This window comes from Poromitra crassiceps (genome assembly GCF_964638095.1).
Source record: "Poromitra crassiceps genome assembly, chromosome: 13".
NCBI lineage: Eukaryota > Metazoa > Chordata > Actinopteri > Beryciformes > Melamphaidae > Poromitra > Poromitra crassiceps.
In genome coordinates this window covers 30,770,713-30,797,197 of record NC_139644.1, presented here as the reverse complement: position 1 = coordinate 30,797,197, position 26,485 = coordinate 30,770,713, and the positions used below count along the sequence as shown (strand labels likewise).

Here is a 26,485-nt window from a genome sequence, read left to right as displayed (position 1 = left end):
AGATAATGCTTGTTTGGCAATATTGATACAATAGGTGTTGAAAATTGATTATTAGTAGTTAGACAGTGGGGAAGGGGTGAAAGTGATGAATGTCTTGTAATATGTGTATGCATGTTGGAATTTTGCTGAAAGTATACCCTACTATGCAATGTGTAGGGAGAGAGTCTGGAATGTGTCTTTCTTTTCCCTTTTTTGTATGATGTGAATGCTGTGGAGATATATTTCCACAAAAGAGATATGGGTAAATTGTACTTTAATAAAGGGTTAAGAGACATGATTGATTAACCGGTCTGGATATTTTTTCTGATGATACCAATTGATTTCATTATTTTATTACAGACAAGATGAATGTGGTTTTTCCTGAGTTCATTCCCACTATTCTTATTCATACAGTGAATGTATGAACATGTAGTTTGAATTTTTAATACTTTAGATTATTATTGTTATTATTAATTATTATTGTTGTTGTTATTTATTTTTCCACAATATAACGTGCAGTTAAAATGCTAAAATGTTCAGGCATTAAAAAAATACTTGCTGTGGTTAATTGATTTCCTGTCAAGGAGGATGTGCTCCTTGCCTCCTCTTGCTAGCACAGAGCTAGCTAGCAAGCTACTGCTACTGTTATTGTTTACGGTCTGGCTGAAAGTAGGTCATGAAAAAGCAGACAGCCATTCGGCTGTTGTGTATTATAACTATTATTATCAAATAACGCTAGGTGGCTTCAAAGAAACAACGTTTTTGCAAGTGCAGTCATTTATTATAGCTACGTGATTGCTTTTTATGAACATCAGTCCTGAGGTACCTACATTTTTTTTTTTTTGGCTAGCTATCGCAACGTCCCGTGCTGATAGCAGCAGCTAGCTAGATAGCTAACCTAGCTAGTTAGTTTACGCTAGCCTGCTAGCTGGAATCTGTAACACCAGCCGAGCTGTTGCTGCTCCTGTATGTAGCTTGTTAAGTTGTTAACGTAACTACAAACTGCTATCATATAGCGTTAGTAACGTTTGGTAATGTACTAAATGTATAGCAACCATATACCGTCATGCCAACCTAACGCCAAGTATTATGTTTGCCTTTCTGTTTAGCGTTAGTATGTTGTATGCTAGCGAGCTAACTTAGATTGATCCTGGTTAGTTAGCTAACTATCTCACCGGTCAGAACGAGAGATACCAAAATGCGGTATAAAATGTAACATTGACGTAAAGCTAAATGGCGAGTTTTATCCCCCTTCCATTTCGTTGTTGGCGCGGCCCTGTCAGGCTTAACTGGGCTAGGGCCAAACTTTAGGGATGCAACCTAGTCACCTTTAGGTTGTATGTCTGCCCTCAGTGCCCTGTATCTGTTACCTTCTTTTCGGCGGGGATTTTGGGTCAGGGAAGCCAAGCATTTGTCTTTATAATGACACAGGAACGTGTGTTGTCAAGAAGCGTTTGAACATTTGTATTCTGTGTCTCCCTTCATCCCTTGTTGCTGGGTGTGTTAGAATCAAGGTAATCTCAAAAATGACCTAAATGCAAGTAAGATAAGGTGAAATGATGGGCAGTGACACTATGGGAAAAGTGGATCTTGAAGCATCCAATAGTAATAATAGAAAATAATACACAACTCACAACAAACACAGTGTAGGAAATTTAAAAAAAAATTTGGGGGCAACTTTTGCCCCACTGTCAAAAAAGGGGGCAGGAAGCAGGGCGTCCGGGTACTAGTGTAGAGCAGCAGCGGTAGATTCCCTGCCTACCAACACAAGGATTGTTCGACTCGAGCCCCTGTGTTTCCTCTGGCTTTGTTTACATCTCTTGAAAACATCAAGGAAAACCCTGTGAGACAACATCTGATTTCCCCCGCCTTTGATCTTTCAGCATCTGGACTCAGTGGAATTGAACTCCTACAAGTGAGATTGTGTCGCTGCCATGTCCAGGCGAAGCAGGAACAGTCGAGCGTGGCGATACGTCTGGAGCGGAATAAGGAGGGATGCTGATGCCCGGGCACTTGTGTTGGCCTCTGAGAGTGAGGAATGGGTCTATGACCGCTTACAGGTAAGGACACGAGTGCGGACTCGCACATACAGGCCTATGGGACTCCTGTTTTCTTATGGACTTAAAGCTAAACATGGTTCAGGAGTTTATACTGTATGCTGTGCTGTGTGCCCGTGTTCCTCGTCTCTCTTCTTACATTCTGATGACAACGCTACCTTTTCCCTGCCAATCTTTCATGTTTTACTGTATCAAATTGCATTGCTAATATGGGGTTCCTGGGAGGAAGGAAGGGGATAGACCGGATCAGTTTTGCTCCCAGAAAGGGATTTTAATGCATCTGCCTTTTGCTATCAAATTTGAAGTTTCTGGAAATTTTCCAATGTAGTTCCCTATTTTAGCGTAACCGTCCAGTATCTGAAACCAGTACCATATTGGTACATCACCAATCCAGGCATTTGAATTTGCTCTTTGTTTCTGCTTTGTGGCCTCCAAGTACAGTGACTCAGACTCTGAGGCAGACTTCCCAGCAGTGGTGGTCCCTCCAGTCCCCAGTGCAGTGCCCGTCACTGGAGAGTCCTTCTGTGGCTGTGATTCCCAGGCTGAAAGTAGCTACAACCCCCGCCTGCGGGGCTTTCACCGAGTTAAAGATTGCCACTGTGGAGAAGATGACCAAGGTACCGGTATTTCACGGGCTTCTCAGTTCATGAAGGGATAACTTATATAGGAAGTACCCAATTTATATTTTAGAGGCTGATTAAATTATGCAACTAGAGTTACACTGTTATCCATCCATGTGATCTTTTTTTTTAGCTCTGTGATATGTTCATTTGTTGATTCTTGGGCTAACTTCTTTGTGTGTTAAATTACACAAAGTGCCAGTCATTGAAAAAGATATAGGTCAAATTATTGCATCCTTGTCATGAAATCAATTGTCTGTGCATAACCTGCAATGTTTTAGACTTCGACTGGGTTTGGGATGTAAACAGTCGATCTACAGCGACGTTATTGAGCTGCGACAATCGCAAAGTGAACTTCCACACTGAATACAGCTGCGGCACAGCAGCCATCCGTGGCTCCAAGGAGCTGGCCGATGGGCAGCACTTCTGGGAGATCAAGATGACATCTCCAGTGTACGGAACAGACATGGTAAAGCTCCACATCCCATCTCCTCATATTTATTTCATATACAATTGAAAACACAAAGTACAGTAGATGTTTTAGTCCAAGGCCAGGACTTAAAGATACGTTCACCCAAAAATAAAAATTGAGTCATCATCTACTCACCCCCATGCTGTTGGAAGATCGGGTGAAGTTTTTTAGTCCACAAAACATTCGTGGATTTTTCCAGGGAAGCAGAATCACAGCATTCTCCTATGTTTAAAATACATACTACAGCATGCGCTGGGACGCGTCATCAGTGATGTTAGCTGGGGTCGTAAGGTGTCAACATCATACACACTCGCCCAGTAGACCCAGCCGAGGCCGATTAAGACCCCGACCCGCGTCCCAGAAGCAGCCGCTCACGGATCAGCCTTCCTACTCTGTCTGCAACGTTGCCCGCGGAAGGGTTGATCACGCCCAATCCGCTGCAATAGAGTTAGTGCTACACCGCAGTATTGAAAGACCCTTCGGTGCATGGAGGGTCTAAGGCCCTGTGGGTGACTCCAGGCCGGGCTCCTCCTTTGTCTCACCAGACCCTCCCGGGGAAAAGGCAATCCTACCATGGGCAGAGAGGATGCCTCAAGAAGGCCTGTGCGCTGCACGTCATTCACCTGCGCCGAGCACCTCGCTCTAGCCTGAAGGACCCCAGGCCGCGCCGATCTTTGCACAGATTTTCAGGAGGCTAATCCGTAGCGTTTGTGGATTTCTCCTCACGAGAGAGCCAGGCTGGGGTGCTAAACCCATGCCGTACCGGATGCTGTCTCTCCGACCGTCAACTGTCTCTCCAGCTTGTCACCAAACTATACTTACTTACTCCTAAAGCAGAGGTTCCTGAACTTCTCAGACCATGTATGTGCCAAACCTAATTTCCCAACTACCACTTCCCACTGCGGAAACCACCAATTTTTTTCATAAAATAAAATTCACCGATTTAACCATGCAATAGCATCAGAAACGCTAAATAACAACTAGGGATGCACCAATTGTGTTGAGGGCTGAAACCGATGTTTAAAATAATTAGGCTGTTTTGTTTGTTGTTGTTATTTGCCAATGAACTGATGGCAGTCAGCAAGGCTATTGAGTACCACGAGGTGGAGCCTCGCAGACCACCCAGTGGCCCCCGGACCACAGTTTGGGAATCACTGTCCTAAACAATTGAAGTGGATCGTGACCAACTTTCAAACGTGAAAAGAAATGGGAGGGGGGGGCAATGGTAGGGGAAACACTGTAGATTCTCTGACTGAATTCATTTTTTGGTGAACTTATACTTTAATCCATGTTGGAAAATGTGTGTGCCACCCAAAGTGTATTTGTCTTGGGAATGTTTTGTATTGTTGTACAGATGGTTGGCATCGGCACTTCTGATGTCAACCTGGACAAGTACAGACACACATTCTGCAGCCTGTTGGGAAAGGATTTGGACAGCTGGGGTCTTTCTTACACTGGTAAGACTAACACAACATGACAGCATTAGCTCTGGCAATCCATCGCAAGGCTAGTTCAGAGAAGCTAGCAATGTTATGTGGAGATGTTACTCTTTGAATGGGACATGATCATTGGTTGTTTTGCTGTCCCCAGGGTTGTTGCATCACAAAGGAGACAAGACAAACTTCTCTTCCCGGTTTGGTCAGGGGTCCATCATCGGGGTCCATCTGGACACCTGGCATGGCACACTTACTTTCTTCAAGAATCGCAAGTGCATAGGTTAGTACTTGTGGCCATTAACCAGAACACTGCTGGTTTGATCCACATTTTTAATGCTGTCACGTAGAGGGGTGAGACCATTGACTGTAGTGGGCGAGACATGTAGATCATGCTGGAGGGCAACCAGCAGCAGGCTACATAGGAAGTGATAGGAAAGCACTAGCAAAATTGGTCAAGTTGCAGGAAAAATCGCTTCTCTTCATTGTACTGTATATGGATCATATCCTATATGTTTTGCAGTCTTCTGGTGATACCTGCAGCGTGGAGCAGCATCCAACCCTCTTGCATACTTGCTTTCCTCCATTCTCCATAGTAGCTTTGGAGGGCTGCCCTCCAGCGATGTCATCACAATCACCTGGTTGCAAACAAGCTATTAAGTGATCTGATTAATCTGTGTACACTCTGTGCAAGTTTAAAACCTTAAAACAATTGTCATCTCAAGCTTTTCAAATGATAATGGTAGTGTTTTCTACCTACCAGTCTTTTCAACCTGGTTTAGAACACGGTTTTTCATATAACCTTGATAAGGTTTGTCACCATTCTTTATCCAGGTGTCGCTGCCACTGAGTTGCAAAATAAGAGGTTTTACCCGATGGCGTGCTCCACGGCAGCTAAAAGCAGCATGAAGGTGATCAGGTCGTGCTTCGCGGCCACCTCCCTGCAGTACCTGTGCTGTGCCCGCCTGCGCCAGCTGCTGCCTGACTGTACAGATACCCTGGATGTGTTGCCCCTGCCGCCAGGCCTTCGTCAGTTGCTGCACAACAAGCTGGGCTGGGTGCTCAGTCTCAATAACGGCAGCACGGAAGAAAGCCCAGAGGGGCCCGAGCAGCCGTCACACTTGCCTGTTCCCTCTTTGGCTGGACCCTCCTCCTCTGACAGCGACTCTGAAGGCTGCACCTCTGACCCGGAGGCCTGCCAGAGGAAGAGATGCCGCTGGACGTGACTGGACAGTTAGATTTCCACCTCCTCTTAAACACTGACAGACTTTACTCTACCCAAAGGCATTCACTCTACAGAAGTAGTAGAAGTAGAAGGTAACTATTAAGTAAGGTAACTAGTGTTACCTACCTGCCACAATCTATCCTCAAACACATTCTAATGAGATTATATTGGAGAAAAGAATGAGGACTTGTTGGGCAGAGGAAGTAGTGGGTGGAAAATGGAAAAGGTGATGGCAATTATTCTTATTGCACATTTCAAATGTGATCTTCTCTTGATGCTCATCACACTGTATCCAAGCCAGCTTCAGTAAGTATGTACAGTATATATATATTTATAAAACGGCTCTCTCAAATCAAGCAATCTGATTGGTTCACAGCCATTGTATAAATCCCGTAACCCACTCCAATAACCCATGGCCATGGGTTATGAGTTGCCATGGCAACTCTCTTACTAAAAGGCTTTGGTTACCTCAAATGACAATGTAGAAAAAACAAATGGCGGAGACAGCTGTCAGATCCTTGTGAATCGATCTTCGCTTATAACTTTACTAATACTTCGCAGAAAATTATGTTTTGTACAAGAATAGACGCGGGCTAATGTCTTCTTTGCAAAAAAAAGGCTGTTAACCCCGCATTTAACCCCGTAACGTTAGTTGGTGTCGGGCTTTGCAGAAAGCTCTCAGCTTCTCAGCAAGCGCCAGGATTGGCCAATGTCAACTTCAGTCTCCAGAACGATCCAATCAAATCACCCGCACGTCTATCTTCTTGCTAGAGGTCCCACCTTACAGTAGTGTTTCAACTGACTCTATCAGAATGCCATGCCAGTCGGACTTATAGTATTATTATTATTATTATATTATCAGACTTGGAAACCGTTTTATAAAAGCTCGAGCTGCGTGTGTTGTGGCATATATCCCACTGCTCAGCAGTTATCCCACTCGGCCGGCGGCCTTGTGGGATAACAGCTGATCAGCGGGATATATTTGCCACAACACACTGGCTCTCATGCTATATTGCTTAAATATATATATATATATATACATATACAGTATATATATGTATATATATATACAGTATATATATATGTATATATAATATATGGCTTTATTTTGTCAGCTACCATAGTGTGTTGTTGCGGATCAGTTGCCATTCATGACCATGGATAAGGTGTAGAAGTGTGGCCAAATGTTGGTGCACGTCATAGTAAATATGCAAAAAGTACATGGAATCTAGGTTCCCAGAAATAAGAGGCTGCATAGATGTACTCAGTGTTTTCATCTTGTATGAAAACGGTGTATATTACTCTCTAACACAATGCTAGCAAAGCCTTATCTAAGGTATCTGTTATCTGTCTTATCTGTCAGTAATTTTAGGTTGCCAAAGCAAGAATATTAAGCCGACAGAAAGTAACGGGTCATTGCTCATATAGTATTGTGTTGCTTGTCCACAGGACCTCCGCTGAATCTGTAGCTGTCCAAAACATCCACATTGGATCTGCAACTTTAGAAATGTTACAAGGAGGTTGAATTATTCTCAGTGCACTTTGCAGTTCATTGTCCTCCTAAAACGAGTATATTCTTTGTTTTCTGTCTCGACCATCATCTCCAAACAACTCATTCACCTCAGGCTACTGCAGTAATTATTTTTTACTTGGAAAAACTAAACAAGAAAAAAACACTAGTCAAACATGCTTTGTTACATTCACAGCATTGCTATGACTAGATTCCATTTGGTTTTAGGAGGGGTCTTGCTCACCTTCTGTACATTAGATTTATCTGCCACCAGCTTTTGAAAATCCCTGCCAATCCCTAATACTGGCTACTTATTTGTAGATACTATGATTTAGGTTTTTTTTTATGTGTTAGCATTACATTATTCAATGTAGCTCTTCTAAGTCTTAGCACAGAACAATCAAAATATATCAATAGAATGAGATTGCACCTCAGATCTTAAGTAACCCACTCATTGCTGTTACACTGCGTCGTTTTTTTTCGCTGCGACCAGCAACTCTATAGGTCGCTCGCTCGGTTGGTTGGTCGGTCCACAGTTTTCGCCCGAGGAGGCTGAAATTTGGTATGGAGGTCAAATGTGTGTGTGAAAAGGCGTGTGCTTGTGTTCATGCCATTTGGCTAAAAGGGGGCCGGTGGGAGCATTTTGAAATGCAGGGTGGCAGAGGAGCGTGGGTTGCCCCCTGACATCCTGTATTAAGTTTCTCTGAAATTTGCATATGTGCTTGCAGCTATTGCAAAGTCATGCTTGTTGTTTTTCACCTTGTTTCTTTGAATGAACCAATATGAGATAACCCAGTGTAATATGTCAGGTCAAATGCTGTCATACCATCTGTTTATGTCAGGGTTGTCTTTGTTTTCTTGAGGCGTTGTTCCATCTCTTCTGTCACCTATTGCTCTTCACTCCTAATAGAACAGAGTGTTTTTTTTCTCCTTCTATGCCAGAATGATAGTGGACATAGGCCTGGTCTGGCTAAGCAAGTCTAGACTCCCTGTAGCTTTAACTGATCAGACAGGACTGGTGAAGGGGGAGTCACGAGACCTGTGTCAATTATTTGTAAATATAGTTCTATTTTAGTCTATTTTGACTACCAGTTGGGTGAGCTTTACTGTTTATGAACCATTCATATAGTGGCAAGCAATGAGTCAGTCTTAACAAAACTACATTGCAAATGCTTTGCTATGATAGTCTAAATTTTCTGCTAAACCTTATCTTACCAAGTAGGCTAAAGCAACCCATGCAAGTATTTGCCAGTAGTGTATTTGACCCTGCATGGCAACAATCAACGCATTTTCCTATGTTGACTTGACACGACTTCAGATCCCATCATGCAATGTTATACATCAATCGTGCACTTTGTCCAAAACAGTTTTCAGATGGGGAGGAGTGAAGGAGCAGGTGTTGTGGTTGTCATTAAGGAGGCGCGGTACACAAGAGATGGTTTGACAGCAGACACCACAGTTTAGCTGAGTAAGAAGGTACCAGAGGACCCTGCTCACTGGTGGCTCATATCGGTCATTTAGCACCCCAGGCTTTGTGGCTTCATGGTTATACCAGACACTTAATTCTGTTCATGTGTCATGCCATATTTTTGTCTTTCATGGGATGTCTGTCTTATGTTATTGCATCCAAGCACTTTTGCTTACTGATATACTGTAAATAGGAAAATCTAAATGGTTCTTCTATACCATGTCATATAATACTGTATGTGTGGGCCTTTACTTGCCTCTATGTATATCAGCATGGCCTTTTCAACTGAAAATAAAAAAGCATAATGTGCACAGGTAAAAGACTTATCTGCATGTTTTTTAAAGTTAAGTTTCCCTCTGGTATTGTGTAAGAGCTATGTCGACGATTGCCTGCTGCAATCGTCGACATAGCTCTTACCTCATGCGGAACAAAAAAACGATACTAGTGGTTTTACACGGAATGTTTACCGCGCGGACGCATTGAGCGGAAGTTGTGTGCCTTGCTGAGGTCAAGTGGAATCTGTCCGGCTAATCAGGGATTCAGGTATCATTCACTCCGTCCACTCGTATATCGAATTATACATTGTTAGATTCAAATAAAGGTTTCAAAAGTGAATTTATTGGACAAGTAAAAACAATAATTTTGAAATAGTTTTCCAGTTTGTTTTTAGCCTACCTTTAGATATAGCGTGTATGTCACTTGTGATTGATTTGTGTTGAATAACTAGCCTGGTATTCAATAACCAGCATGAATGTCTTAGTTTCTTCTGCAAGCAACAGATAAAAGGCCTCCATAGATTTGAAATGTGATCACACACACACACATATATAATATAATAGTGTAACTGCTTGCACCACATGTGTCTAGGCTGACTGCTGAGGCTCCATCAGTGAGGACTGTAGTGCAATCATGGCGAAGAAGAAGCGACTCCGCTTAATAGCAGAGATGGCACGAAAGATCCGGGCCTACCGCGAGCTCAAGTCCCAGCCGCGGGACTCCCAGAAGTATGCCCTGGACTATGAGACGATGCGGCGGCCTCACACGGGCAAGATGCTGCCCGTGCTCGCCTGGCACGATGTGCGCAGGGAGAGCCGCCTCTTCTCCCTCCTGGCGGGCATGAGGATATTTGGAGTGGGCCGTATCTTCACTCGCAAGTCCTGGCTGACAGACCACACAGAGCCCAGCTACTGGCAGATCACCAAGGTCAAGGTGGACTATACAGCTGAGGTGAGAACAGGTCACACAGCCAATCACTGTTGTCATGTAGGCTATAGAGGTTTGCTTAGTTAATAGTCTGCCCGACAGTTGACACTGTCGCCTAGGAGGCCTGTTAGGTTGTACTTTTGAGGTGCAGAATAAAACACCACTTGAGTGAACTGGCTGTCTCCTGCTGTATGTTACAACTGCTCTTGTATGTTACAATTGCTCCTGCTGTATGTTACAACTGTCACTCCCAAATGTGGATATTTCTATTCTTGAATATGGATTTCAAAAGAGTAGAATTTAGTTACAACCCATTTTCTCTGTGACTGACAGTAGAGGGTATGCACCAACATCACTTTCCAACCCCCCCCCCCCCCCCCAGCTGGACTGAGTGAGTGGAAAACATCCTGTCTTTAGTATGGGGAACTGAAACCAGGAGTAAAACACATGATTATCTGCTTAAATTAAAGGCAGTTGGACTCAACAGTGATCCTTACAAGGTATCGAAGCACCAGTGAATCAGATTTTCTGCTCTTTATATAGGCCTACATGTACTGTACAGCAAGACATTCATATACCACACCGCACCATGGTGAGGAGCGGACTTCATGTTACTCACATAATATTACAGCTAATGTGCAGGAAAAAACACAGGCTGCCAAACAGCCCGCAAAATGACAGTAACCTTACCCAGAGTGTTAGCTAACAAGCAGTAGGACAGACAGTCACTTATGAAGCTGCTGCTTGTGTCAGATAGACTATCCATCAGTCATATCCATGTGTTATTCTTCAGTTACTGATGTTAACTTGTTGCAAAAACGAATAAAAAGATTTAACCTGGGGAATATTCCACAAAGCAGGTTTACAAAGGTAGTGTAGGAGTGTAGGAGGCTAATAATAATGACACAATGGCAACCCAAAATCCACGTTTCATTGGCCTGGATTCCAGTTGTTTATGCGAATTGCAGCAATCCATTTGCTTTTCTGTGCTTTAGCTTTCAGCAGCATGTAAAAAGAGCTCCTGTTTCTTGTTCAATCTATTTGTACAGACAATCGCACAATAGCTTTCTCATTTTGGATGTGTTTTCACAGGCTTCAAGCGGAGAATTAATGCAGCCAGTCTTTCTGCCACCCGCTATGACTGCCGTGTCCGTGACGTCACGTGCATACCCTCTATAGGCCTGTCAAGAATGATGTCCCTCATGTCTCTTGGTTGGAGTGTGTGATTTTAAGATTTGTGCCTGTCTCTTCTGTTCTTTAGAACATGGATCATGGCAAAGCATGGGGAATCTTCACCTATAAAGGTATAAGTCAAGGATTGCATTATTTTCATTTGATGTGAAACCTTTATTTTAACAGGTTTAACAGGCACACTAAGAGCAATATCTGTTTTACTGGGGTGCCTTGTTCGAGACATGTTCAAAAATAATCTGGTAATCAATAGTGCTGTAAAATACACTATAAAGTCAACAAAATACCGATATGACAGCACAGAACAGAGAGAACAAATGTTTGAAAGTACATTACAGAATACAAGAACATGTATCCAATTGTTGGACTTCAAAAATTGGCGAGTGGAATCAGTGAAACCTATTTCTTTTTTTTGTGATAATTTTTTTTTACATACCAACAAAACAAGAACCACAAGACATTAACAAAAACACAAAATACAAAATACATACACAAACAAATTAATTCATATCCCCCCACAACGCAGGACCCCTCCCCCATCCATCAACCCACACATACATTGGCTCACTGTAGCAAAGAGAAAAACAAAACGTATCTTGAAAAGTGTCCCACTTAAAAGTTTGATAAGCTTGTTTCTCTAATGTCTTATGATCTGGCCTGGCTGGTTATATTTTAAGAGCATTGGACACTATTGGACAAGCAGGGTCCAGCCAAGTCTTAAAATGCCATTTAGATGTAAAGCAATGCATGATGCTGAGCACGAGTCCCTGATACAAATGGGGCTGAATACAGAAAAAGTACATTAGTTATTTCCATTTTCTAATTCTAAACACAGGGGAGTGGTATCTCACACACAAAATCCTAAATAAATGCGTTTTTAAATAATTTTGCTGCATAAAGAAAAAATAGCACATGTATGCTGTGAAGTTGCTGCTTGTAGTAATCTTGTTGCATTTTGTGCCTGTCAGGGAAGCAGGAGAGCGAGGTCAAGGAGGTGGACAAGGTGATGTACCACGACTGGCGCCTGGTGCCTAAACATGAGGAGCAGCAGTTCAAGGACTTTGAGCCCCTCCCTGAGCCGCCGGTGCGCTACGTCCCTTACCCCCCCCTGCTGCGCGCCATGCTCCTGACCCAGCGCAAGGCACGAGGCGAGGAGCCAGCCCTGCCGCTGAGGAGGGACGTCCTGCTCAACAAAGACTATTTCCGCAGCCAGGAAGAAGAGAGGAAGAGAAAAGAGGGGACTGCTGTGTGATAGACTGCCAGTAGCCAAAGCCTCTTCTTTCCAGACACTCTGAAACCCTCTCGTTGTCCTGCTAAGTCATGGACTCAAATAAGTTCTCTGCTGTCGTCATCACAAGCAGACCGCTCTTTGTTGTGATATATGTTGTGATATATCTGTGTGATGCTGTAAATATACAATTTGGCACAATATCTGACCACTTTCAATGGCTTTTGATGCTTTTGTGTCTGCAGGATTGACTGCTCCTGTAAGGTATTACAGCCTTCTAAGCAGTGAGAACAGGGGAGACAAGACTTCCTTTGGGCCTACATAGTTCTCTCTTCTAATTTCTAGATTGATTAGATTCCTATTATATGTTGTCTTTGGTAAATAACCCCCCCCCCCCCACACACACACACAGTAAAGAACATTTTAGGACTGCTTCACTCATGTGCACACACGCACACCAATTAAGTCCCTCTTCTTTTGCCTTGGGCAAAACATTGTCACGCCAAGCCAATCAGACACACTATCTTTCATGTTTTGTCCCAACTGCTGCACAAACTTTACTTATTTTCCACAAAAGTGTGATTAGACAATGGTGCCTGCTGGTACGTGGTGTACCGTTCGCGTCACCACGCAGTCGCAGTAGGCCTGCCTACATTGGTCAATGTTTCTCAGGGCCTGGCCAGATGCTGGGTTTCTACCAGCCTTGTGATCTAGTGTTGTTTGTGTCATCATAGACCCTTTTCACAGCCACCATTTTGTGTCTAAAAGGCAGGAAGTTTCACAGGTGCACCAAAACCTTAATTAGGGTGTCCAACTTCCAGTCCATTTAGGTGTTCCAGTGCTGGCCTGGGGCCCTAATTAGTGAGTTGGTTGCACCTGCGTTTCCCCTGCCTTTTAGACACAAAATGGCAGCTGTGAAAAGGGCTAATTGGAGAGCAGGAAGTGGCATCATATTCAACATTGACCCTTTTTCACAGCAGCCATTTTGAGTCTAAAAGGCAGGAAGTAACGGTTGCAAAACAACACATTAACAAGGGTTTCCAACTTCCAATCCATGTAGGTCTTCCACTGGGGCCCTTGTTACTGTTTTGGTTACACCTGTGTTACTTCCTGCCTTTGAGATACAAAATGGCTGCTGTGAAAACGGCGAATTGTGTTCACTAGTGAGATTTGACTGAGTCCCCCCCACCCCAAATAAAAACAAATAATGGGGCAAATTAGTAGCTTTACATTGTGACAAATATGTAATCCAAAACTACTCAGGGAACTGTTGCACCTATGGTCAGCAGCCCTAGTGTGATTGACTGTGCTGTGATTGACTGTAGGTTCTAGTAGAGACTTCAGAAGAAAAGGCAAGAAATCCGCACAAAACTTGCATCAAAAAGACTGAGAAAGAGGCCAAAAAGTCTATATTGTGTTAAGGAATGTGTAGGCCCAAGAGAAAATAAGTTGTGACATACACAAAGTATTAGTGGTCTTAGATCTTAGGATTTTAGGATTATGAAAGGATTTGAAGCAGTCTATAATATCCCATGATCTCTTCCTTGACCTCCTATGTTCTTGGTGTTCTATATATAGGATTAGATGATGCATTCAGTGTTTTGGTTGCTGATAAATAATGTATATACTTATAGATTTATTTATTCTGTATCACAGATACCCGTGAATATGTCAGAAACATAAAGATATTTGTTGCTTAATTTTAATTAACTAATATGTTGCTGTCTAACCAGCCATCACACTGAATGCAGGCTGCTAAATTTAGTTGACAATGAAGTCCAGGAGGGTTTAGGGCTAGCTCAAAATATGAAGTCTGTTGGGCTCTCATGACTTCCAGTGAGTCCGCTATACCTTGCAGACTCCTCTGGCAATATTTCCCATCGTTCCTTGCACGTTAGGTAATACCAAGGGGGCTATATTAAGATAATACGATCAGCTGACACAAGGCAGATGTCTAACAACATGACGGGACCACAGGCAAAGAAGGTATTCCTGTGTAAGTTAACATCTACTTTTATGATAAAGCATTATGATATTCAGTCAGCGATGGCTGTATAATAACCCTGTATGCCCTGTATGGATGGACTCCTCTGCTCTGCAGTCTGCAGTGTACCCTTCAGTGACAGATTGTTGATTTCGCGTCGGTGGTATCCACGGCAACGAGCGAGGGGGAAGTCCCGCACGGGCACCCCTGAGACTGCTACAGATGGGTGCCATTGATTGGACCATTAATGAAGAAAAACGAATAGGTATTTATTGATTAAAAATTCGAATTGGAAGATTCAATTAGCCTAATTATTATGACTATGATTTATTTAAATGAAAAATCCACCTTAAACCATTTTTACACACATATTTTGGGGCAGGGCGGTAAGATGCCGGCGCCCTGGCAACACGTGACGTGACCGCGGTTTTGGCAACATTCCTAGGAACTTGCTCCTCCTTTCCTCCCTCCGTCTACCGTCTCCCGAGTGTGTGCTCCAGCCACCGGCAACCGGCGATGCAACAATGATTTGCCTCTTTCTGACTATATTTGCCAATATATTTCAGACAGGTTAGTAAGATATCTGCTTATATGCCTTATTCGCATTCATTCATGAGAGTTGATACAACACGCCGTGAGTAAAGTTGTTCGTTTCCCCGGCAGTGGACAGGAGATGCTGACGAGTCTGCCTGTTTCCGTGAGTCGCCCGTCGCCTAGTTGAGGTGGGGACAGCCTGGCTAAAGCAGCTTTTCAACTAACGTTACAGCTCGTGTTTTCAAGCAAACGATGCATAGATGTGAAGTGTGAGACGACTAGCACTAATATCCCAATTCTGTGGAGGGGGCGGCAGCAGTCAAAATAAATGCAGTACCGTCCATGCGGACGTCGTCGTGGACGTTTTCTTTGATCAAGCATGACATGATAGAAGCATCTCGCCCTTGTGCTGTCAGATTGCAGTTTGGAACTTTGGCTACTAATGGACAAAGCATCGTCAACGGCTACATTGTAACAACTGCAGCAGTCGTTGCCTTGGCTGCCGCCTGCTGTGTTGTCCCGGTAATACAAGTTGATACATCATCCTATTAATAGCTTTTATGGGACTGGAGTGATGCATGCTCATGATATAGGTTCAGTCTGGGTCTGGATGAGCACTTGGCGCAATGGGGCCGAAAAAAGGTCACGATGAGATCCACAGGATCCACATCATGAACTGGAAGATTTGATGATAAAGCGCATGCCATGCACGGATAGACTCTGGTGAGACTGTCACACCCTTTACCAGGCCCAAGTTACTAATGTACTGATGTTTGTTGACTATTATCAACTTAGACAAATGCCGTGGCCCGTTGCCTATTAATTTGAAGACTGTTGCAAAACTGCAGGGTTCATGCATTATTTATTTGTTCTTGTGTGTGTGTGTGTGTGTGTGTGTGTGTGTGTGTGTGTGTGTGTGTGTGTGTGTATGTATGTATTGTAGGCTATGTATGTATGTTAGGCTATATATATGTGTGTGCGTGCGTGCGTGCGTGCGTGTGTGTGTGTGTGTGTATGTGTGTGTTCAATTGAGATGAAACACTGGAAAAACAAAACTTCCTTATTATACCAAGTGCTCTGCTATTTGTTATGAAATTATCGTTGATTTGACCCACATATTTAATTAACTGCCAATTATAATGTGTGTGTGTGTGTGTGTCAGTTATTCTAAACCACATTTACATTTTACACATAATTTTTTTTACATGCATCAAAGATTTTAATGTTTGAAACCTTAAAGGCAGGGAAGGAATTTTTTCATACGGCTGATGAATACCAAACATCAGCTTCCACTTTAACAACTTTTAGAATTTTAGAATAGACAAAGGCATGCATTCGACCCTTGGTTGCCTATCAGAGTGCCTGGTAAATACCAGTTGAATCACTGCCAAAATCCCCAACGGCTGGAGAGTAGAGGTAGAGGCTGGTTTATGATGACCCACAATGCATGTTGGCCATGATTATGAATGCTTTGCAGAGTGTGAGATATTTTTTTTGGTACAGTCTGTTGAGTGATACATCCATGGTTGAGATGCTGTGCAAACTGCAGCCGCAGAGGTTCATACTGTACATGAGGTTCATACTGTACATGAGGTTCATAGTACATGAGGTTCATACTGTACATGGCCGTTAGATTGTATTCCTTGACAATGCAGCATCTGCCAGTGTGTATAAATCCCTCTTCCTACAGCTCGCTGATTGGTGTAGCCCTGTAGCCTAGTACAACATTCAAGAATGCTTTAATAAGCACTTTGTTTCTCTCTCTGACAGCATACTGAAGCCACCTGGATTTTGTACCATTTGCTGACCACACTCTGTTGATGTTCCCATCGTAAAATTGGCCGTTAAATGAATGTCATTTCTGGCTGTAGGCTGGACGGGTGTGAATGAGCGCACCTTCATAGCCGTGAAGCCAGATGGCGTGCAGCGGAAACTGGTGGGAGAAATCGTGCGTCGCTTCGAGAGGAAGGGCTTCAAACTGGTGGGACTCAAACTTATTCAGGTATGAATAAAGATCAGATTTGTGGGAGACTCACATTGTCAGAATAATTTTGCTTGTGGCTCAAATTGATCTTTGAGGCTAATTTAACATTTGAATAGTAACATGTTTGTGTGTGTGTGTGTGTGTGTGTGTGTGTGTGTGTGTGTGTGTGTGTGTGTGTGTGTGTGTGTGTGTGCGCGTGCGTGTGTGTCAGGCATCTGAAGACCTTCTCAGGGATCACTATTCGCACCTGAGTGGGAAGCCCTTCTTCAGTGGACTGATACGCTACATGAGCTCTGGACCCGTCGTTGCAATGGTGAAATTCAGACACAGATTATTATAGGCTTTTTATTATTTCCTAAGGCTGTTAGTTTGATTAACATGATGGCTTCGTATGTTATTACATCATATATTGAAGTTATGACATGATTTAGAATTGCATTAAGCACAGTTGCTGCATCATAAAAGTTGTCATAATGGGAGTTCAATCATGCTTAGGGCAACAGAGAATACTGTCAGTTACCTGTAGCACCCTCCAGAGGACCAGACGGGAGCAGGCGGTGTGTAGGGGGAGATGGGGCACCGATGAATGGTCTTTGCCAAGTATGATGCTTCACTGGATATAGAAACTGAAGGAAAGTAGACAATGTGGACATTTTTCATTTTCAGTGGCTTGTGGCCTCTGAGCAGATTTGACCCACAGCATAGAACACATTAGGCTCGTTTGAGATGAGCAAATTCTGCGCAGATTCGACCAGCGCCTTGCTTGCCCCGTTGCATGATGGTTAGAAAGTTGTCCGACTTGCTCCGCCTGCCCGACTGCGTGAGCCACGGGACTCTCGTGAGAGCGAGGCGGGCGCAGATTTGGAGCGAGGCGCGCTCCCCACCAACTGCGCCCGACTGCGGATGACAGAGGATGACGAGAAACGCATCAAGCTGAGCGCCCATTGGTTCAACACAGGTGCATCACAAACCCACAGTGAAGTGTAGAAACTTCAATTTTATATCTATTCCAAGCTGTTACTCTACATTTTACATAAATACCACCTGTAATGCCTACATTAACAATAAAATAAGTCATCTGAAGGGCTGGGTCATTTGAGCAGTGGCGCTAATGCATGTTTTAATCTGTTTACAAACCGCTGTTAAACAAAACTGTAGAAGAAGAAAAGCAGCAGTTAGTGTGCTGCGGGGGTGTTCGAGTTGGTTGATGCCTCGCCTGACTGTGCTCGCCTGCTCTCGTCTGCTTTCCAGGCGAGGCGGCAGTCAACTCAAACGAGCCTAATAGTATACGGAAGCTTTGAATGGCTGTATTTCTTAAATGTGCTCTTCTGCATGTTTTTGTAATCCTGCATTATGCGTGGATCAGTGTTGTACTACTCAAGTCCAGGACTCGGACTGGATCCAAGTCCTGGACACATTCTCAGTACTCGTGACTCGACTCGGACTTGAGCAGTGATGACTCAGATGCTGAAGTTGGAGACAAGGACTCGGACTTGTTAATTTATAAAGACTTTTTTTTTGTAATACAAAGATTTGGCATAATAATTTGGCGTCATATTCTGTAACTCTGGACTCAGACTCAGGTAATGGGGACTTGACTCGGACGTTTCTTGGGTGACTCGGACTTGAACACTGGGGACTTGAGTGGAGGCTCGACTCAGACTCGAGATATAGTGACTTGACTACAACACTGGCTTGGATTGTCACCAGGCCTAATACTGACGCAGTACTTTGTGTGTGGCACATGGAAACCTGTCATGTCCAATGACACTGTTATCATAAATGTTCCCAAGGGTGTGGTCAGACTCAATGCAAAGAGATTAAACACTGATAAAAACTGCCTTGTAATATGCTGTGCATGTTGTAGTCATGCACCTTTCTGTGTGTGTGTGTGTGTGTGTGTGTGTGTGTGTGTGTGTGTGTGTGTGTGTGTTCAGGTGTGGCAGGGTTTGGATGTAGTCAAGATGGCACGCAGGATTTTAGGAGAGACCAACCCTGCAGACTCGCTGCCTGGAACTATCCGAGGAGACTACGCTGTGGAAGTCAGCAGGTAGGACACCCATCATCTAACGCTTCAGTCCTCCCAACCAAGGACAGTTCTGAGGAAGGATTGTGTTTCTGTCCATGTTGCAGCCTTAGATCCCCTGCCTAAAACACGAGGATCGCAGGTTCGAGCCCCCGTGTTAACTCCGGCTTGGTCGGGCATCCATACAGGCACAATTGGCCGTCTCTGCGGGTGGGAAGCTGGATTAAGGGCATGTGTTGTCGTGGTCGGGGAGGGGGAGTGGTTCTCAGTCTCTAGGTGAGCGACGCAGGTAGAGACTGAGAACTGAGTCTGGGCTCTGTCTTGCAGGAACGTGGTCCATGGCAGCGACTCGGTGGAGAGCGCCCAGAGGGAGATCTCACTGTGGTTCCGCCAGAATGAGCTTCACTGCTGGGACGACAGCAGCAGCCCCTGGATCTACAACTGACAGTCTACTTGTGGACAAGTCCTGCAGATATGACATTACAAGATGGATCGCATCATATGTCAGAATGTTTTTTGTTTTTTTTGCTTTAGCAGCAGGTAGCCGTGAGGGAGCTAAGCTGACATTGCTGCTTCTGGATCTCTCACTGCTTGTCTTTTTCAGTCAAATAGGATGAGTGTAGTCAATGTTTTGGTCAGTCGTCCTACGTATCAGCTGCTGCTCCCTCGTTTCATCCCTACTCAGAGAGTAATAACTTGGCCATTGCCTTGTCCTCTAAGGTGTCCTGTGCCCCCAGGCCCTGACACAGTCTTCTGAACAACTAGAGTGTCTCTTTCTGTAGCGACTTTCATATAATGGCCAATTCCTTAATGAAGCAATAAGCTTGGATTTAGAGCACTAAAGGGCCATGTTTACCTGTTTATAATTTTCCACCATGAGATAACACTTCAGGGACTGTTAATTTATGTATTTCAATGAAGACCAAAGTTTGATGCACATCAAATCTAAATTCTATAGGCATGACAACAGTGAGATTGTTTATTAAATGCCATAACAGCGGACTGGTGTGTGAGTTGGGACCACCTGAATGTAATGACTAAGTTTAAAACACAATGCGTAACTGAAGCTAATGGCGTGCCTGGAGCATATAATGGTCCTGCATGTAGTTTTATAATTTCATCTTCATGTTGATATGGTGGGAAGAGGGTTTGGTAACCATTCATGCTTTCATGGAATTCCACCGCACAATGTATGAATTGTATTGGAATAGTCAAAAAAAGAACAAGAATAAATGCGATCCTGAAATTGTTTGTAAACTGTTGTTTTAGTCATATTATCTTCTTACAACACTCATCTGATACACAAAGAGCTTTAGACGACCTCACTGGTTTTTCAGCACACAAATATGTTTAATATTTAATCCACACAAATAGAGATCAATGTATGAGTTTCCATACTGAACAAAGGGGAGGGGCTTCGGTGTGTCTGGAGATTGACAGTCCCTGTACACAGGTGTCATAATGACAACACGCCACCATTCACCAGCTTCACACTCTGGTCCCACGTGACAGTCCCACGAGAGCGCATGGGGGAAATGAGTTACAAGCCGATCAGCGCTTAAGTGCAGGCGGTCTGTCAGACTTCTCTACTGACGATTGAACCCTCCACACTTTTGGTTTCAGCTCTAACCCTGCGCCTGGTTTTCCTTCTCCAACAACTCTGTTTACATTCACTCAAGTCTGTAGACATGCGTTGACGCACTTTAATATTTCCTGTCATTTTGAGTCAGTAACCACCTGATGTTGCCAATCGATTTAAGTCATTATCCCCTAATATGGGTTTATGAGGGCAGAAAATGGGCAAATGTCACATGCCGATTTGTCATTCATTCACTAATCAAGACACTTAAAACGGCGATGATGGCAAGATGGGAAGCAACGTAGTCCAACAGCCAAACCTCAGGCTTGTCTTCCTGGGTGGGATCCTGCCTCTGTGCTGAATTCAACATAATTTGGACTTTCCATCTGGTCTGTGTTGACTCATCTCCACTATGAGCTCAACTCCTTTTTCCATCAACTAGAATCCTCAAGAGTTCAGTACATTAACGTCTTTCTCCAGTCTCTCTCACCACACACACACACACACACACACACACACACACACACACACACACACACACACACACACACACAATGCACTGTGCTGCTCCTGCACTGATGTCCCTGCATCTCCCACCTCCCCATACAGTTAACATATGCAATACAATCCAATTCATGCATATAACCTGTGAATATTCTGCTATTTCTGGCATTTGGTTAAATTTGCCAACTTTTGCCAACTTTGTACCTGTCACTTTGCCTTGCGAACGTACATAATATACTGAACTCTGATGTGGCTGTCAAAAATGTAATCACATTGAGCCATAACTTACTGACACCTGCATCCCTTCACTCAGTGAGCTCCCTAAAACTGAATATCATTCACCAATCATCTGCCTAGCTCTTAATGGCTGCGGACGATCGGGGGGCCGTATCCGAAACAAGGCTGGGGTGTGTTCTCCTCAAGTCATAGTATAGAGAGGTATGGAGGCTGGGGTGTGTTCTCCTCAAGTCATAGTATAGAGAGGTATGGAGGCTGGGGTGTGTTCTCCTCAAGTCATAGTATAGAGAGGTATGGATTATTGAATGGCCGTTCCCGGGAAATTGGGACGCCGAATTCTGGTGGTGATGCACGTCAGTGTTGTCATTCACATTCCTGTACCCGTTCTGTTGGTACAACTGATGCATGGCGGGCGGAGGCGGAGCTTTCACGGAGAACAAACCATAAATGGGGGAAGAGGAGGAGTAACTCTGGGGCAGATGCAGGACGTTTGAGGTAAATATAGGATACAGTGTACTTACAGGGTGGATACAAGATAAGAGAGCAGGGAGGTAGTTATGGGTTACAAGGCTCATGAAGATAGTTACAATGGCCTGGATGGGATAGAAATAGGATGGCAGGCTATAGATTACTGGATCAGAGGAGGTACTTACAAGGCAATAAAGATAGTTACAAGGTGATGGGCAGGAGGGGATATCATAGTTACAGGGGAGATACAGAGCTCGGAGGGTCATTTTAGAGCCAAGGGTAAACTTTTACATGACCAGGGAATAAATACAAGGTTTGGGTGTTTGGAGGTGTGTGCATGTGTTTTTTTAAGGAGATGGGTGGGCGTGGGATCAAAGGAGAGCCAGGTGTCACTCAGGTACGTAGGACACCTGCCAGACGATGATGTGGCTCCGCTCGGCTTTGCACAGAGCAGGTTTCATCTGCGGAGCGCCGGCGGTACTCTCTCCCTCCTCCGTCTCATCGTCTTCTCCATCGCCTGAGGCAAGCGGGCAAACAAAGAGAGAGGTCAGCCTGAGCTTCAAACCTTTACATCAGGGCTTTTCAAAGTGGGAGGCGGGCCTCCCCAGGGGGGCTCCAAACAGTTTCAGGGGAGGCTCAGAATGGCAGTAAAAAAATATTATATTATTTCATTATTAATTATAATATTACCATTAGGTATCAAAAGGTGATCACATAGAATAGCCTAAAAGTGTGTGATTTGGTTAAACTTTGGTTTTTACTGTTTCCCCCACTTTCCCAGAGTCAGAAACAAATAAATGCCTTCAGACAGACCTTCACTAATTATTTAGTGTAGTCAAAAAGCAATAAAAGGCTATCTTGGCTCAATTGTTGAGTTGAAATGTGATCAAATCATATAATCATGATGGGGGGGGGCTTGTCCATGATTTGTCTAAGGGGAAGCCCACAGTCGACTTTGAAAACCCTGCTTTACATAATATATTTCCATATTGAAATGAGAGGATGAATCAAACGTATTAGCAGTCGAGCCACAGAGTCTCTTTCCAGATATATCCTAAAACAAGATAGTAGCTAAGTAACTAGGAGAATGGTGAATGGCAACTGTATTGGAACTATGTTAACTTGTATCGTCACTATCAAATAAAATTCAAATCAAATCACTGAAGTTAGTTTCCATTTGTCTGGGGCGGGGGGGGGGGAAGCATGCTCATCTACTGTATATTACATTAACTACTGCACATATCAATTTAGTGTGTGTGTGTTTCCTCACCTATGCGGAAGTCGATGTAGCCCTCTCCTCCACTCAGCACCAACACGTTGTGAACGCTCTGGGCCTCGGCCTCTGGGGGTGCTGTGGAGCCCTGCCCCTCCGATGGGCTGTCCAGCACGCTGCCGTTCAGGGTGGCCAGGACATTGCCTGTCACAAAAAAGACAGAGGCTAAGGACAGGGCATGGTATGCAGTGATGGACAAGTCTGGCATAAGGCATGTGGTCAGCCAAAACAGCTCTCAGAAATATCTCAATGGACCGATTCATGATGTGCATGTAATCAATTTTCATGCCAAGAGAGAGAAAAAAATGCTTAAACTGAATTTGAACAAAACTAAGGTTCTTGTCCTTGGTCTCCAGAGAAATTTGGTCCCAGATGTAAATTACCTCTATAGATGAGTCAGAATCAGAAACACTTTATTTGCCAAATGCATCACAAGGACACACAGGAATTCATTCTGGCAAAACAGCAAAACTCAACAAGATAAAAAAAAAAGCACAGACACAAAAACACAGATGAGCACAAGAATACAAGTCGCTGATGCCAAGAATTTCTTGTCGGCACTGAGTCCTTGATCAAATAGGATGCGTATTTTAAAGATTAAAATACTGTATTAAAAAGTCAATTCTTGCTTCTTCTCAATTATAGAACAGAAGGTCCATTCCAAATGCCACAAACAATGTTATTCAAATCATTCCACGATATCATTCTAGTGCTTCTGTAACTTAACCATAACCATAATACAGTACAATGAATATAATGACCAGGTTCTGGTTTACATCTGAGACATGATGATGATATCCATGTATCCATTCTATGCCTTAAGTTATGCAGATGGCCAATGGTAGTTATCACCACAGGCCCCGCTGTCTCGGCAGTCTGAGTCATTGATAGCAGTATTTAAGTCCCCCTCCCAAGCCTACTTGGTAGACTGAGAGTAGAGGAAGAGATATACAGTAAGAGAAATAGTGTTATTTGTGTTATTATTAGCTGTCTATTTTTAAATGTCTAAAAAAAGTCATATCTCTGCAGACTATAATGTTGCTGGAGGTGAGAGACAGCACAGCTATCCATCAAACAGGTCAGCTATTTAAAAATACCCTTAGCAAGAGTTTAAATCCTGGGTCCTGCCAACCTGCTAAGAAGTATGTGCCCTAGTTGCTACTAGTGCCTCCTCTGGTCAGGGGGGAGGTGAACTGGGGGCAATAGCGTGGTCCTCCCATGCGCTGCGTCCCGCCGGTGAAACTCCTCGCTGTCAGGTGAAAAGAAGCGGCTGGTGCCTGCACATGTATCGGTGTATCGGAGGAAGCATGTGCTAGTAGTCTACAACTCTGCCCAGATCGGCAGAGGGAATGGACCAACGACCAGGACAGCCTAGCAGGGAATTGGCCAAGTATAATTGGGGAGACATGAGACCTGTTTTGGCTCACCACCTGCATCCGTGGGGGGTATATGATGAAAAATATTATAATAAGTAAGAGTACTGGTACAGGAATCTTTGATAGACACATAAGTGTGCAAATCGAAAAGGTTTTGTAGGAAACATTGGGAGTGAGAGATTTCTATATGCTGCCATATTGAGGCAACGTAGGACATGATCACTCGCTGCATCTGTAGATAGGCAGGCTTTGTACCAACCTGGTACAGAGACAAAGAACTTGACAGCATCGCGGTGTCCATGGAAACACAGCTGGGCCTGGGCCATGGAGCAGTAGGGGATGAAGCTGCCGCTGCTCTTCTCGGAGCTGTCGTCACCGTACACATGGATCACGCCCCCGGACGACGTGGGAGACACCTTGTTGGCTGAGGGAGTGAAGAGGCGGAGTCGGTAACCATGCCACACAAAAGCAACCAATCAGGAAAGATCCAGTCAGATAAGATAGCAAATCAGATGTGTTTGGTAGCACGAAGCAGGCCTTCTTTGAAACAGCAATACACCCAAAACAAAATGACACCACATGATAAACTTAATATGAGAAATCGTTTTAGAATAACAACTCAGATCTGTAGCATGCAGTGGAGTCATGCAACACCAGAATACAATATCCCAGTTAAGGGACCGTTACTCATGATTTGACAAAAATTACCAGTTGTGACAATCACAACATCGACAAAAACGTCTTTCACTTTTTGATGCAATATGGGTTACAGATAGCACCGATAACATGCAGAGCAACCAAAGAACAAAAGCACCTTTCCAATATAAAGCAAAGAATCAAATCATTGAACACAGTCAGAATAGTTTTGGCACCTTCAGCTAAATGTTCACAGATACAAAAGGACCGGGTAACTGACTTAATCAATGACCCAATGTCTTCTGGTCCATATGAGTGTTTTGTCCAGTATCTCATTCAATGGCCTTCACAGATCTTACAGGATACGCTGAGCATCAACAAATAAATGGAATGTAGAAGGAGCCACTGCAGATCTATTAAGGAGAGGGAATGAAGACACTTCTACAGTATAACTGTAACAGCCTGCAGTCCTTTCACATGTGTGAACATAGTCTGCACAAGAGGCTGATACAAGGCGTCTGGAGACGTGGCATTCAGGGGAAGATGAAGTGACCGGGTGAGGAGTCAGGACGTAAGGAGCTTACCCCTCAACCCCAGGAGCTGTCCCCGGTGAAGGACTACCGCTAGAGGAGGCGGAGCAGGGTAGGAGGAGAGCAGAGGAGAGAAGAGTACAGTGACAGTAATAGTCAGGACCAAGATGGACTGAGGAGGAGGTGGAACCAATAAGGGAGGAAGGAAGGAAAACAGGAAGGTAGAAACAAAGATGGACAATTCATCGGGAGAGGGGAGATTACGCTAAAGAAGAGCACAGATAAACAATGTGTGGAAAAAGTCTAGTTGTAATTATTTAAAGAACTTTATCGCATCCAGATCCAGAATTAACAATTTTAGGATCTAATGGCCTTTTTTGATTTGATTTGATTAGATTTTTTGAAAACTCTAGTGACTCCTGTAACTTTATTTAAATCCAGAGTCATTATTGTGATCAGAATCAGAATCAGAATCAGAAAGACTTTAATGATCCCCGGGGGGAAATTGGGACAGGTTACAGCTAACCTGACGCAGAACACACATAGCATAAAACAGTAGTAAAAAGCAATAAAGTAAGCAAAAATAAGTAGAGTAAGTAGAGTAAAGTATAATAAAGTATAATAAAGTAGAATGTACATTACGTGTCAAATTGCAGTTATTGCACACTGGACTTATATTAAGTCAGCTTGCCCATTACATGTGGCTCAGCTAAGGCACAGTTAACCTATCGGCTGACTCAGTCTTAGGGAGACTGAGTGTCTCCGAGGTGCTCTTTTAAGTGAGGCGTTAAAGAGTCCAATGGCCACAGGCAGGAATGATTTCCGTATTGCATCTAGGTGGGATCAGCCTCTCACTGAACGTGCTCCTGTGTTTGACTAGCATGCCGTGGAGTAGGTGCGAGTCATTGCTCATGATGGAGCGTAGCCTGGACAGCGTTCTCTTCTCCGACACCGCTGTCAGAGAGCCC

At 43.9% G+C, this 26,485-nt stretch overlaps 4 protein-coding genes across 5 annotated transcripts in view; 3 read left to right on the top strand and 1 right to left on the bottom strand.

The window, feature by feature from the left end:
* Positions 1-592: 592 nt before the first annotated feature.
* On the top strand, positions 593-9,072 carry spsb3a (splA/ryanodine receptor domain and SOCS box containing 3a). 2 transcript variants are annotated; one of them, XM_083649887.1, is made up of 7 exons: positions 593-648; positions 1,863-2,039; positions 2,473-2,653; positions 2,938-3,125; positions 4,483-4,585; positions 4,719-4,844; positions 5,396-9,072. In XM_083649887.1, the coding sequence occupies exons 2-7, from the start codon at positions 1,914-1,916 to the stop codon at positions 5,785-5,787; spliced, it is 1,116 nt and encodes a 371-aa protein (XP_083506013.1). In that variant the 5' UTR covers positions 593-648; positions 1,863-1,913; the 3' UTR covers positions 5,788-9,072. The 2 variants fall into 2 exon arrangements, with proteins under 2 accessions (XP_083506013.1, XP_083506012.1); XM_083649886.1 differs by lacking the exon at positions 593-648 and adding an exon at positions 669-801.
* A 179-nt stretch (positions 9,073-9,251) lies between these two features.
* mrps34 (mitochondrial ribosomal protein S34) lies at positions 9,252-12,577 on the top strand. The gene is made up of 4 exons (XM_083648987.1): positions 9,252-9,307; positions 9,632-9,991; positions 11,229-11,271; positions 12,127-12,577. The coding sequence occupies exons 2-4, from the start codon at positions 9,674-9,676 to the stop codon at positions 12,408-12,410; spliced, it is 645 nt and encodes a 214-aa protein (XP_083505113.1). The 5' UTR covers positions 9,252-9,307; positions 9,632-9,673; the 3' UTR covers positions 12,411-12,577.
* Positions 12,578-14,851: 2,274 nt separating this feature from the next.
* Positions 14,852-20,147, top strand: nme3 (NME/NM23 nucleoside diphosphate kinase 3). The gene is made up of 5 exons (XM_083650239.1): positions 14,852-14,940; positions 16,776-16,906; positions 17,100-17,201; positions 18,826-18,938; positions 19,242-20,147. The coding sequence occupies exons 1-5, from the start codon at positions 14,895-14,897 to the stop codon at positions 19,357-19,359; spliced, it is 510 nt and encodes a 169-aa protein (XP_083506365.1). The 5' UTR covers positions 14,852-14,894; the 3' UTR covers positions 19,360-20,147.
* Positions 20,148-22,091: 1,944 nt separating this feature from the next.
* Positions 22,092-26,485, bottom strand: part of mapk8ip3 (mitogen-activated protein kinase 8 interacting protein 3) — a gene marked incomplete at both ends in the record, with an annotated part of 40,699 nt that continues 36,305 nt past the window's right edge. Inside the window, 3 exons of the mRNA XM_083650029.1 lie at positions 22,092-22,219; positions 22,973-23,119; positions 24,611-24,775. Coding sequence (XP_083506155.1) covers positions 22,092-22,219; positions 22,973-23,119; positions 24,611-24,775 — 440 coding nt within the window. The remainder of the gene's footprint in view (positions 22,220-22,972; positions 23,120-24,610; positions 24,776-26,485) is intronic.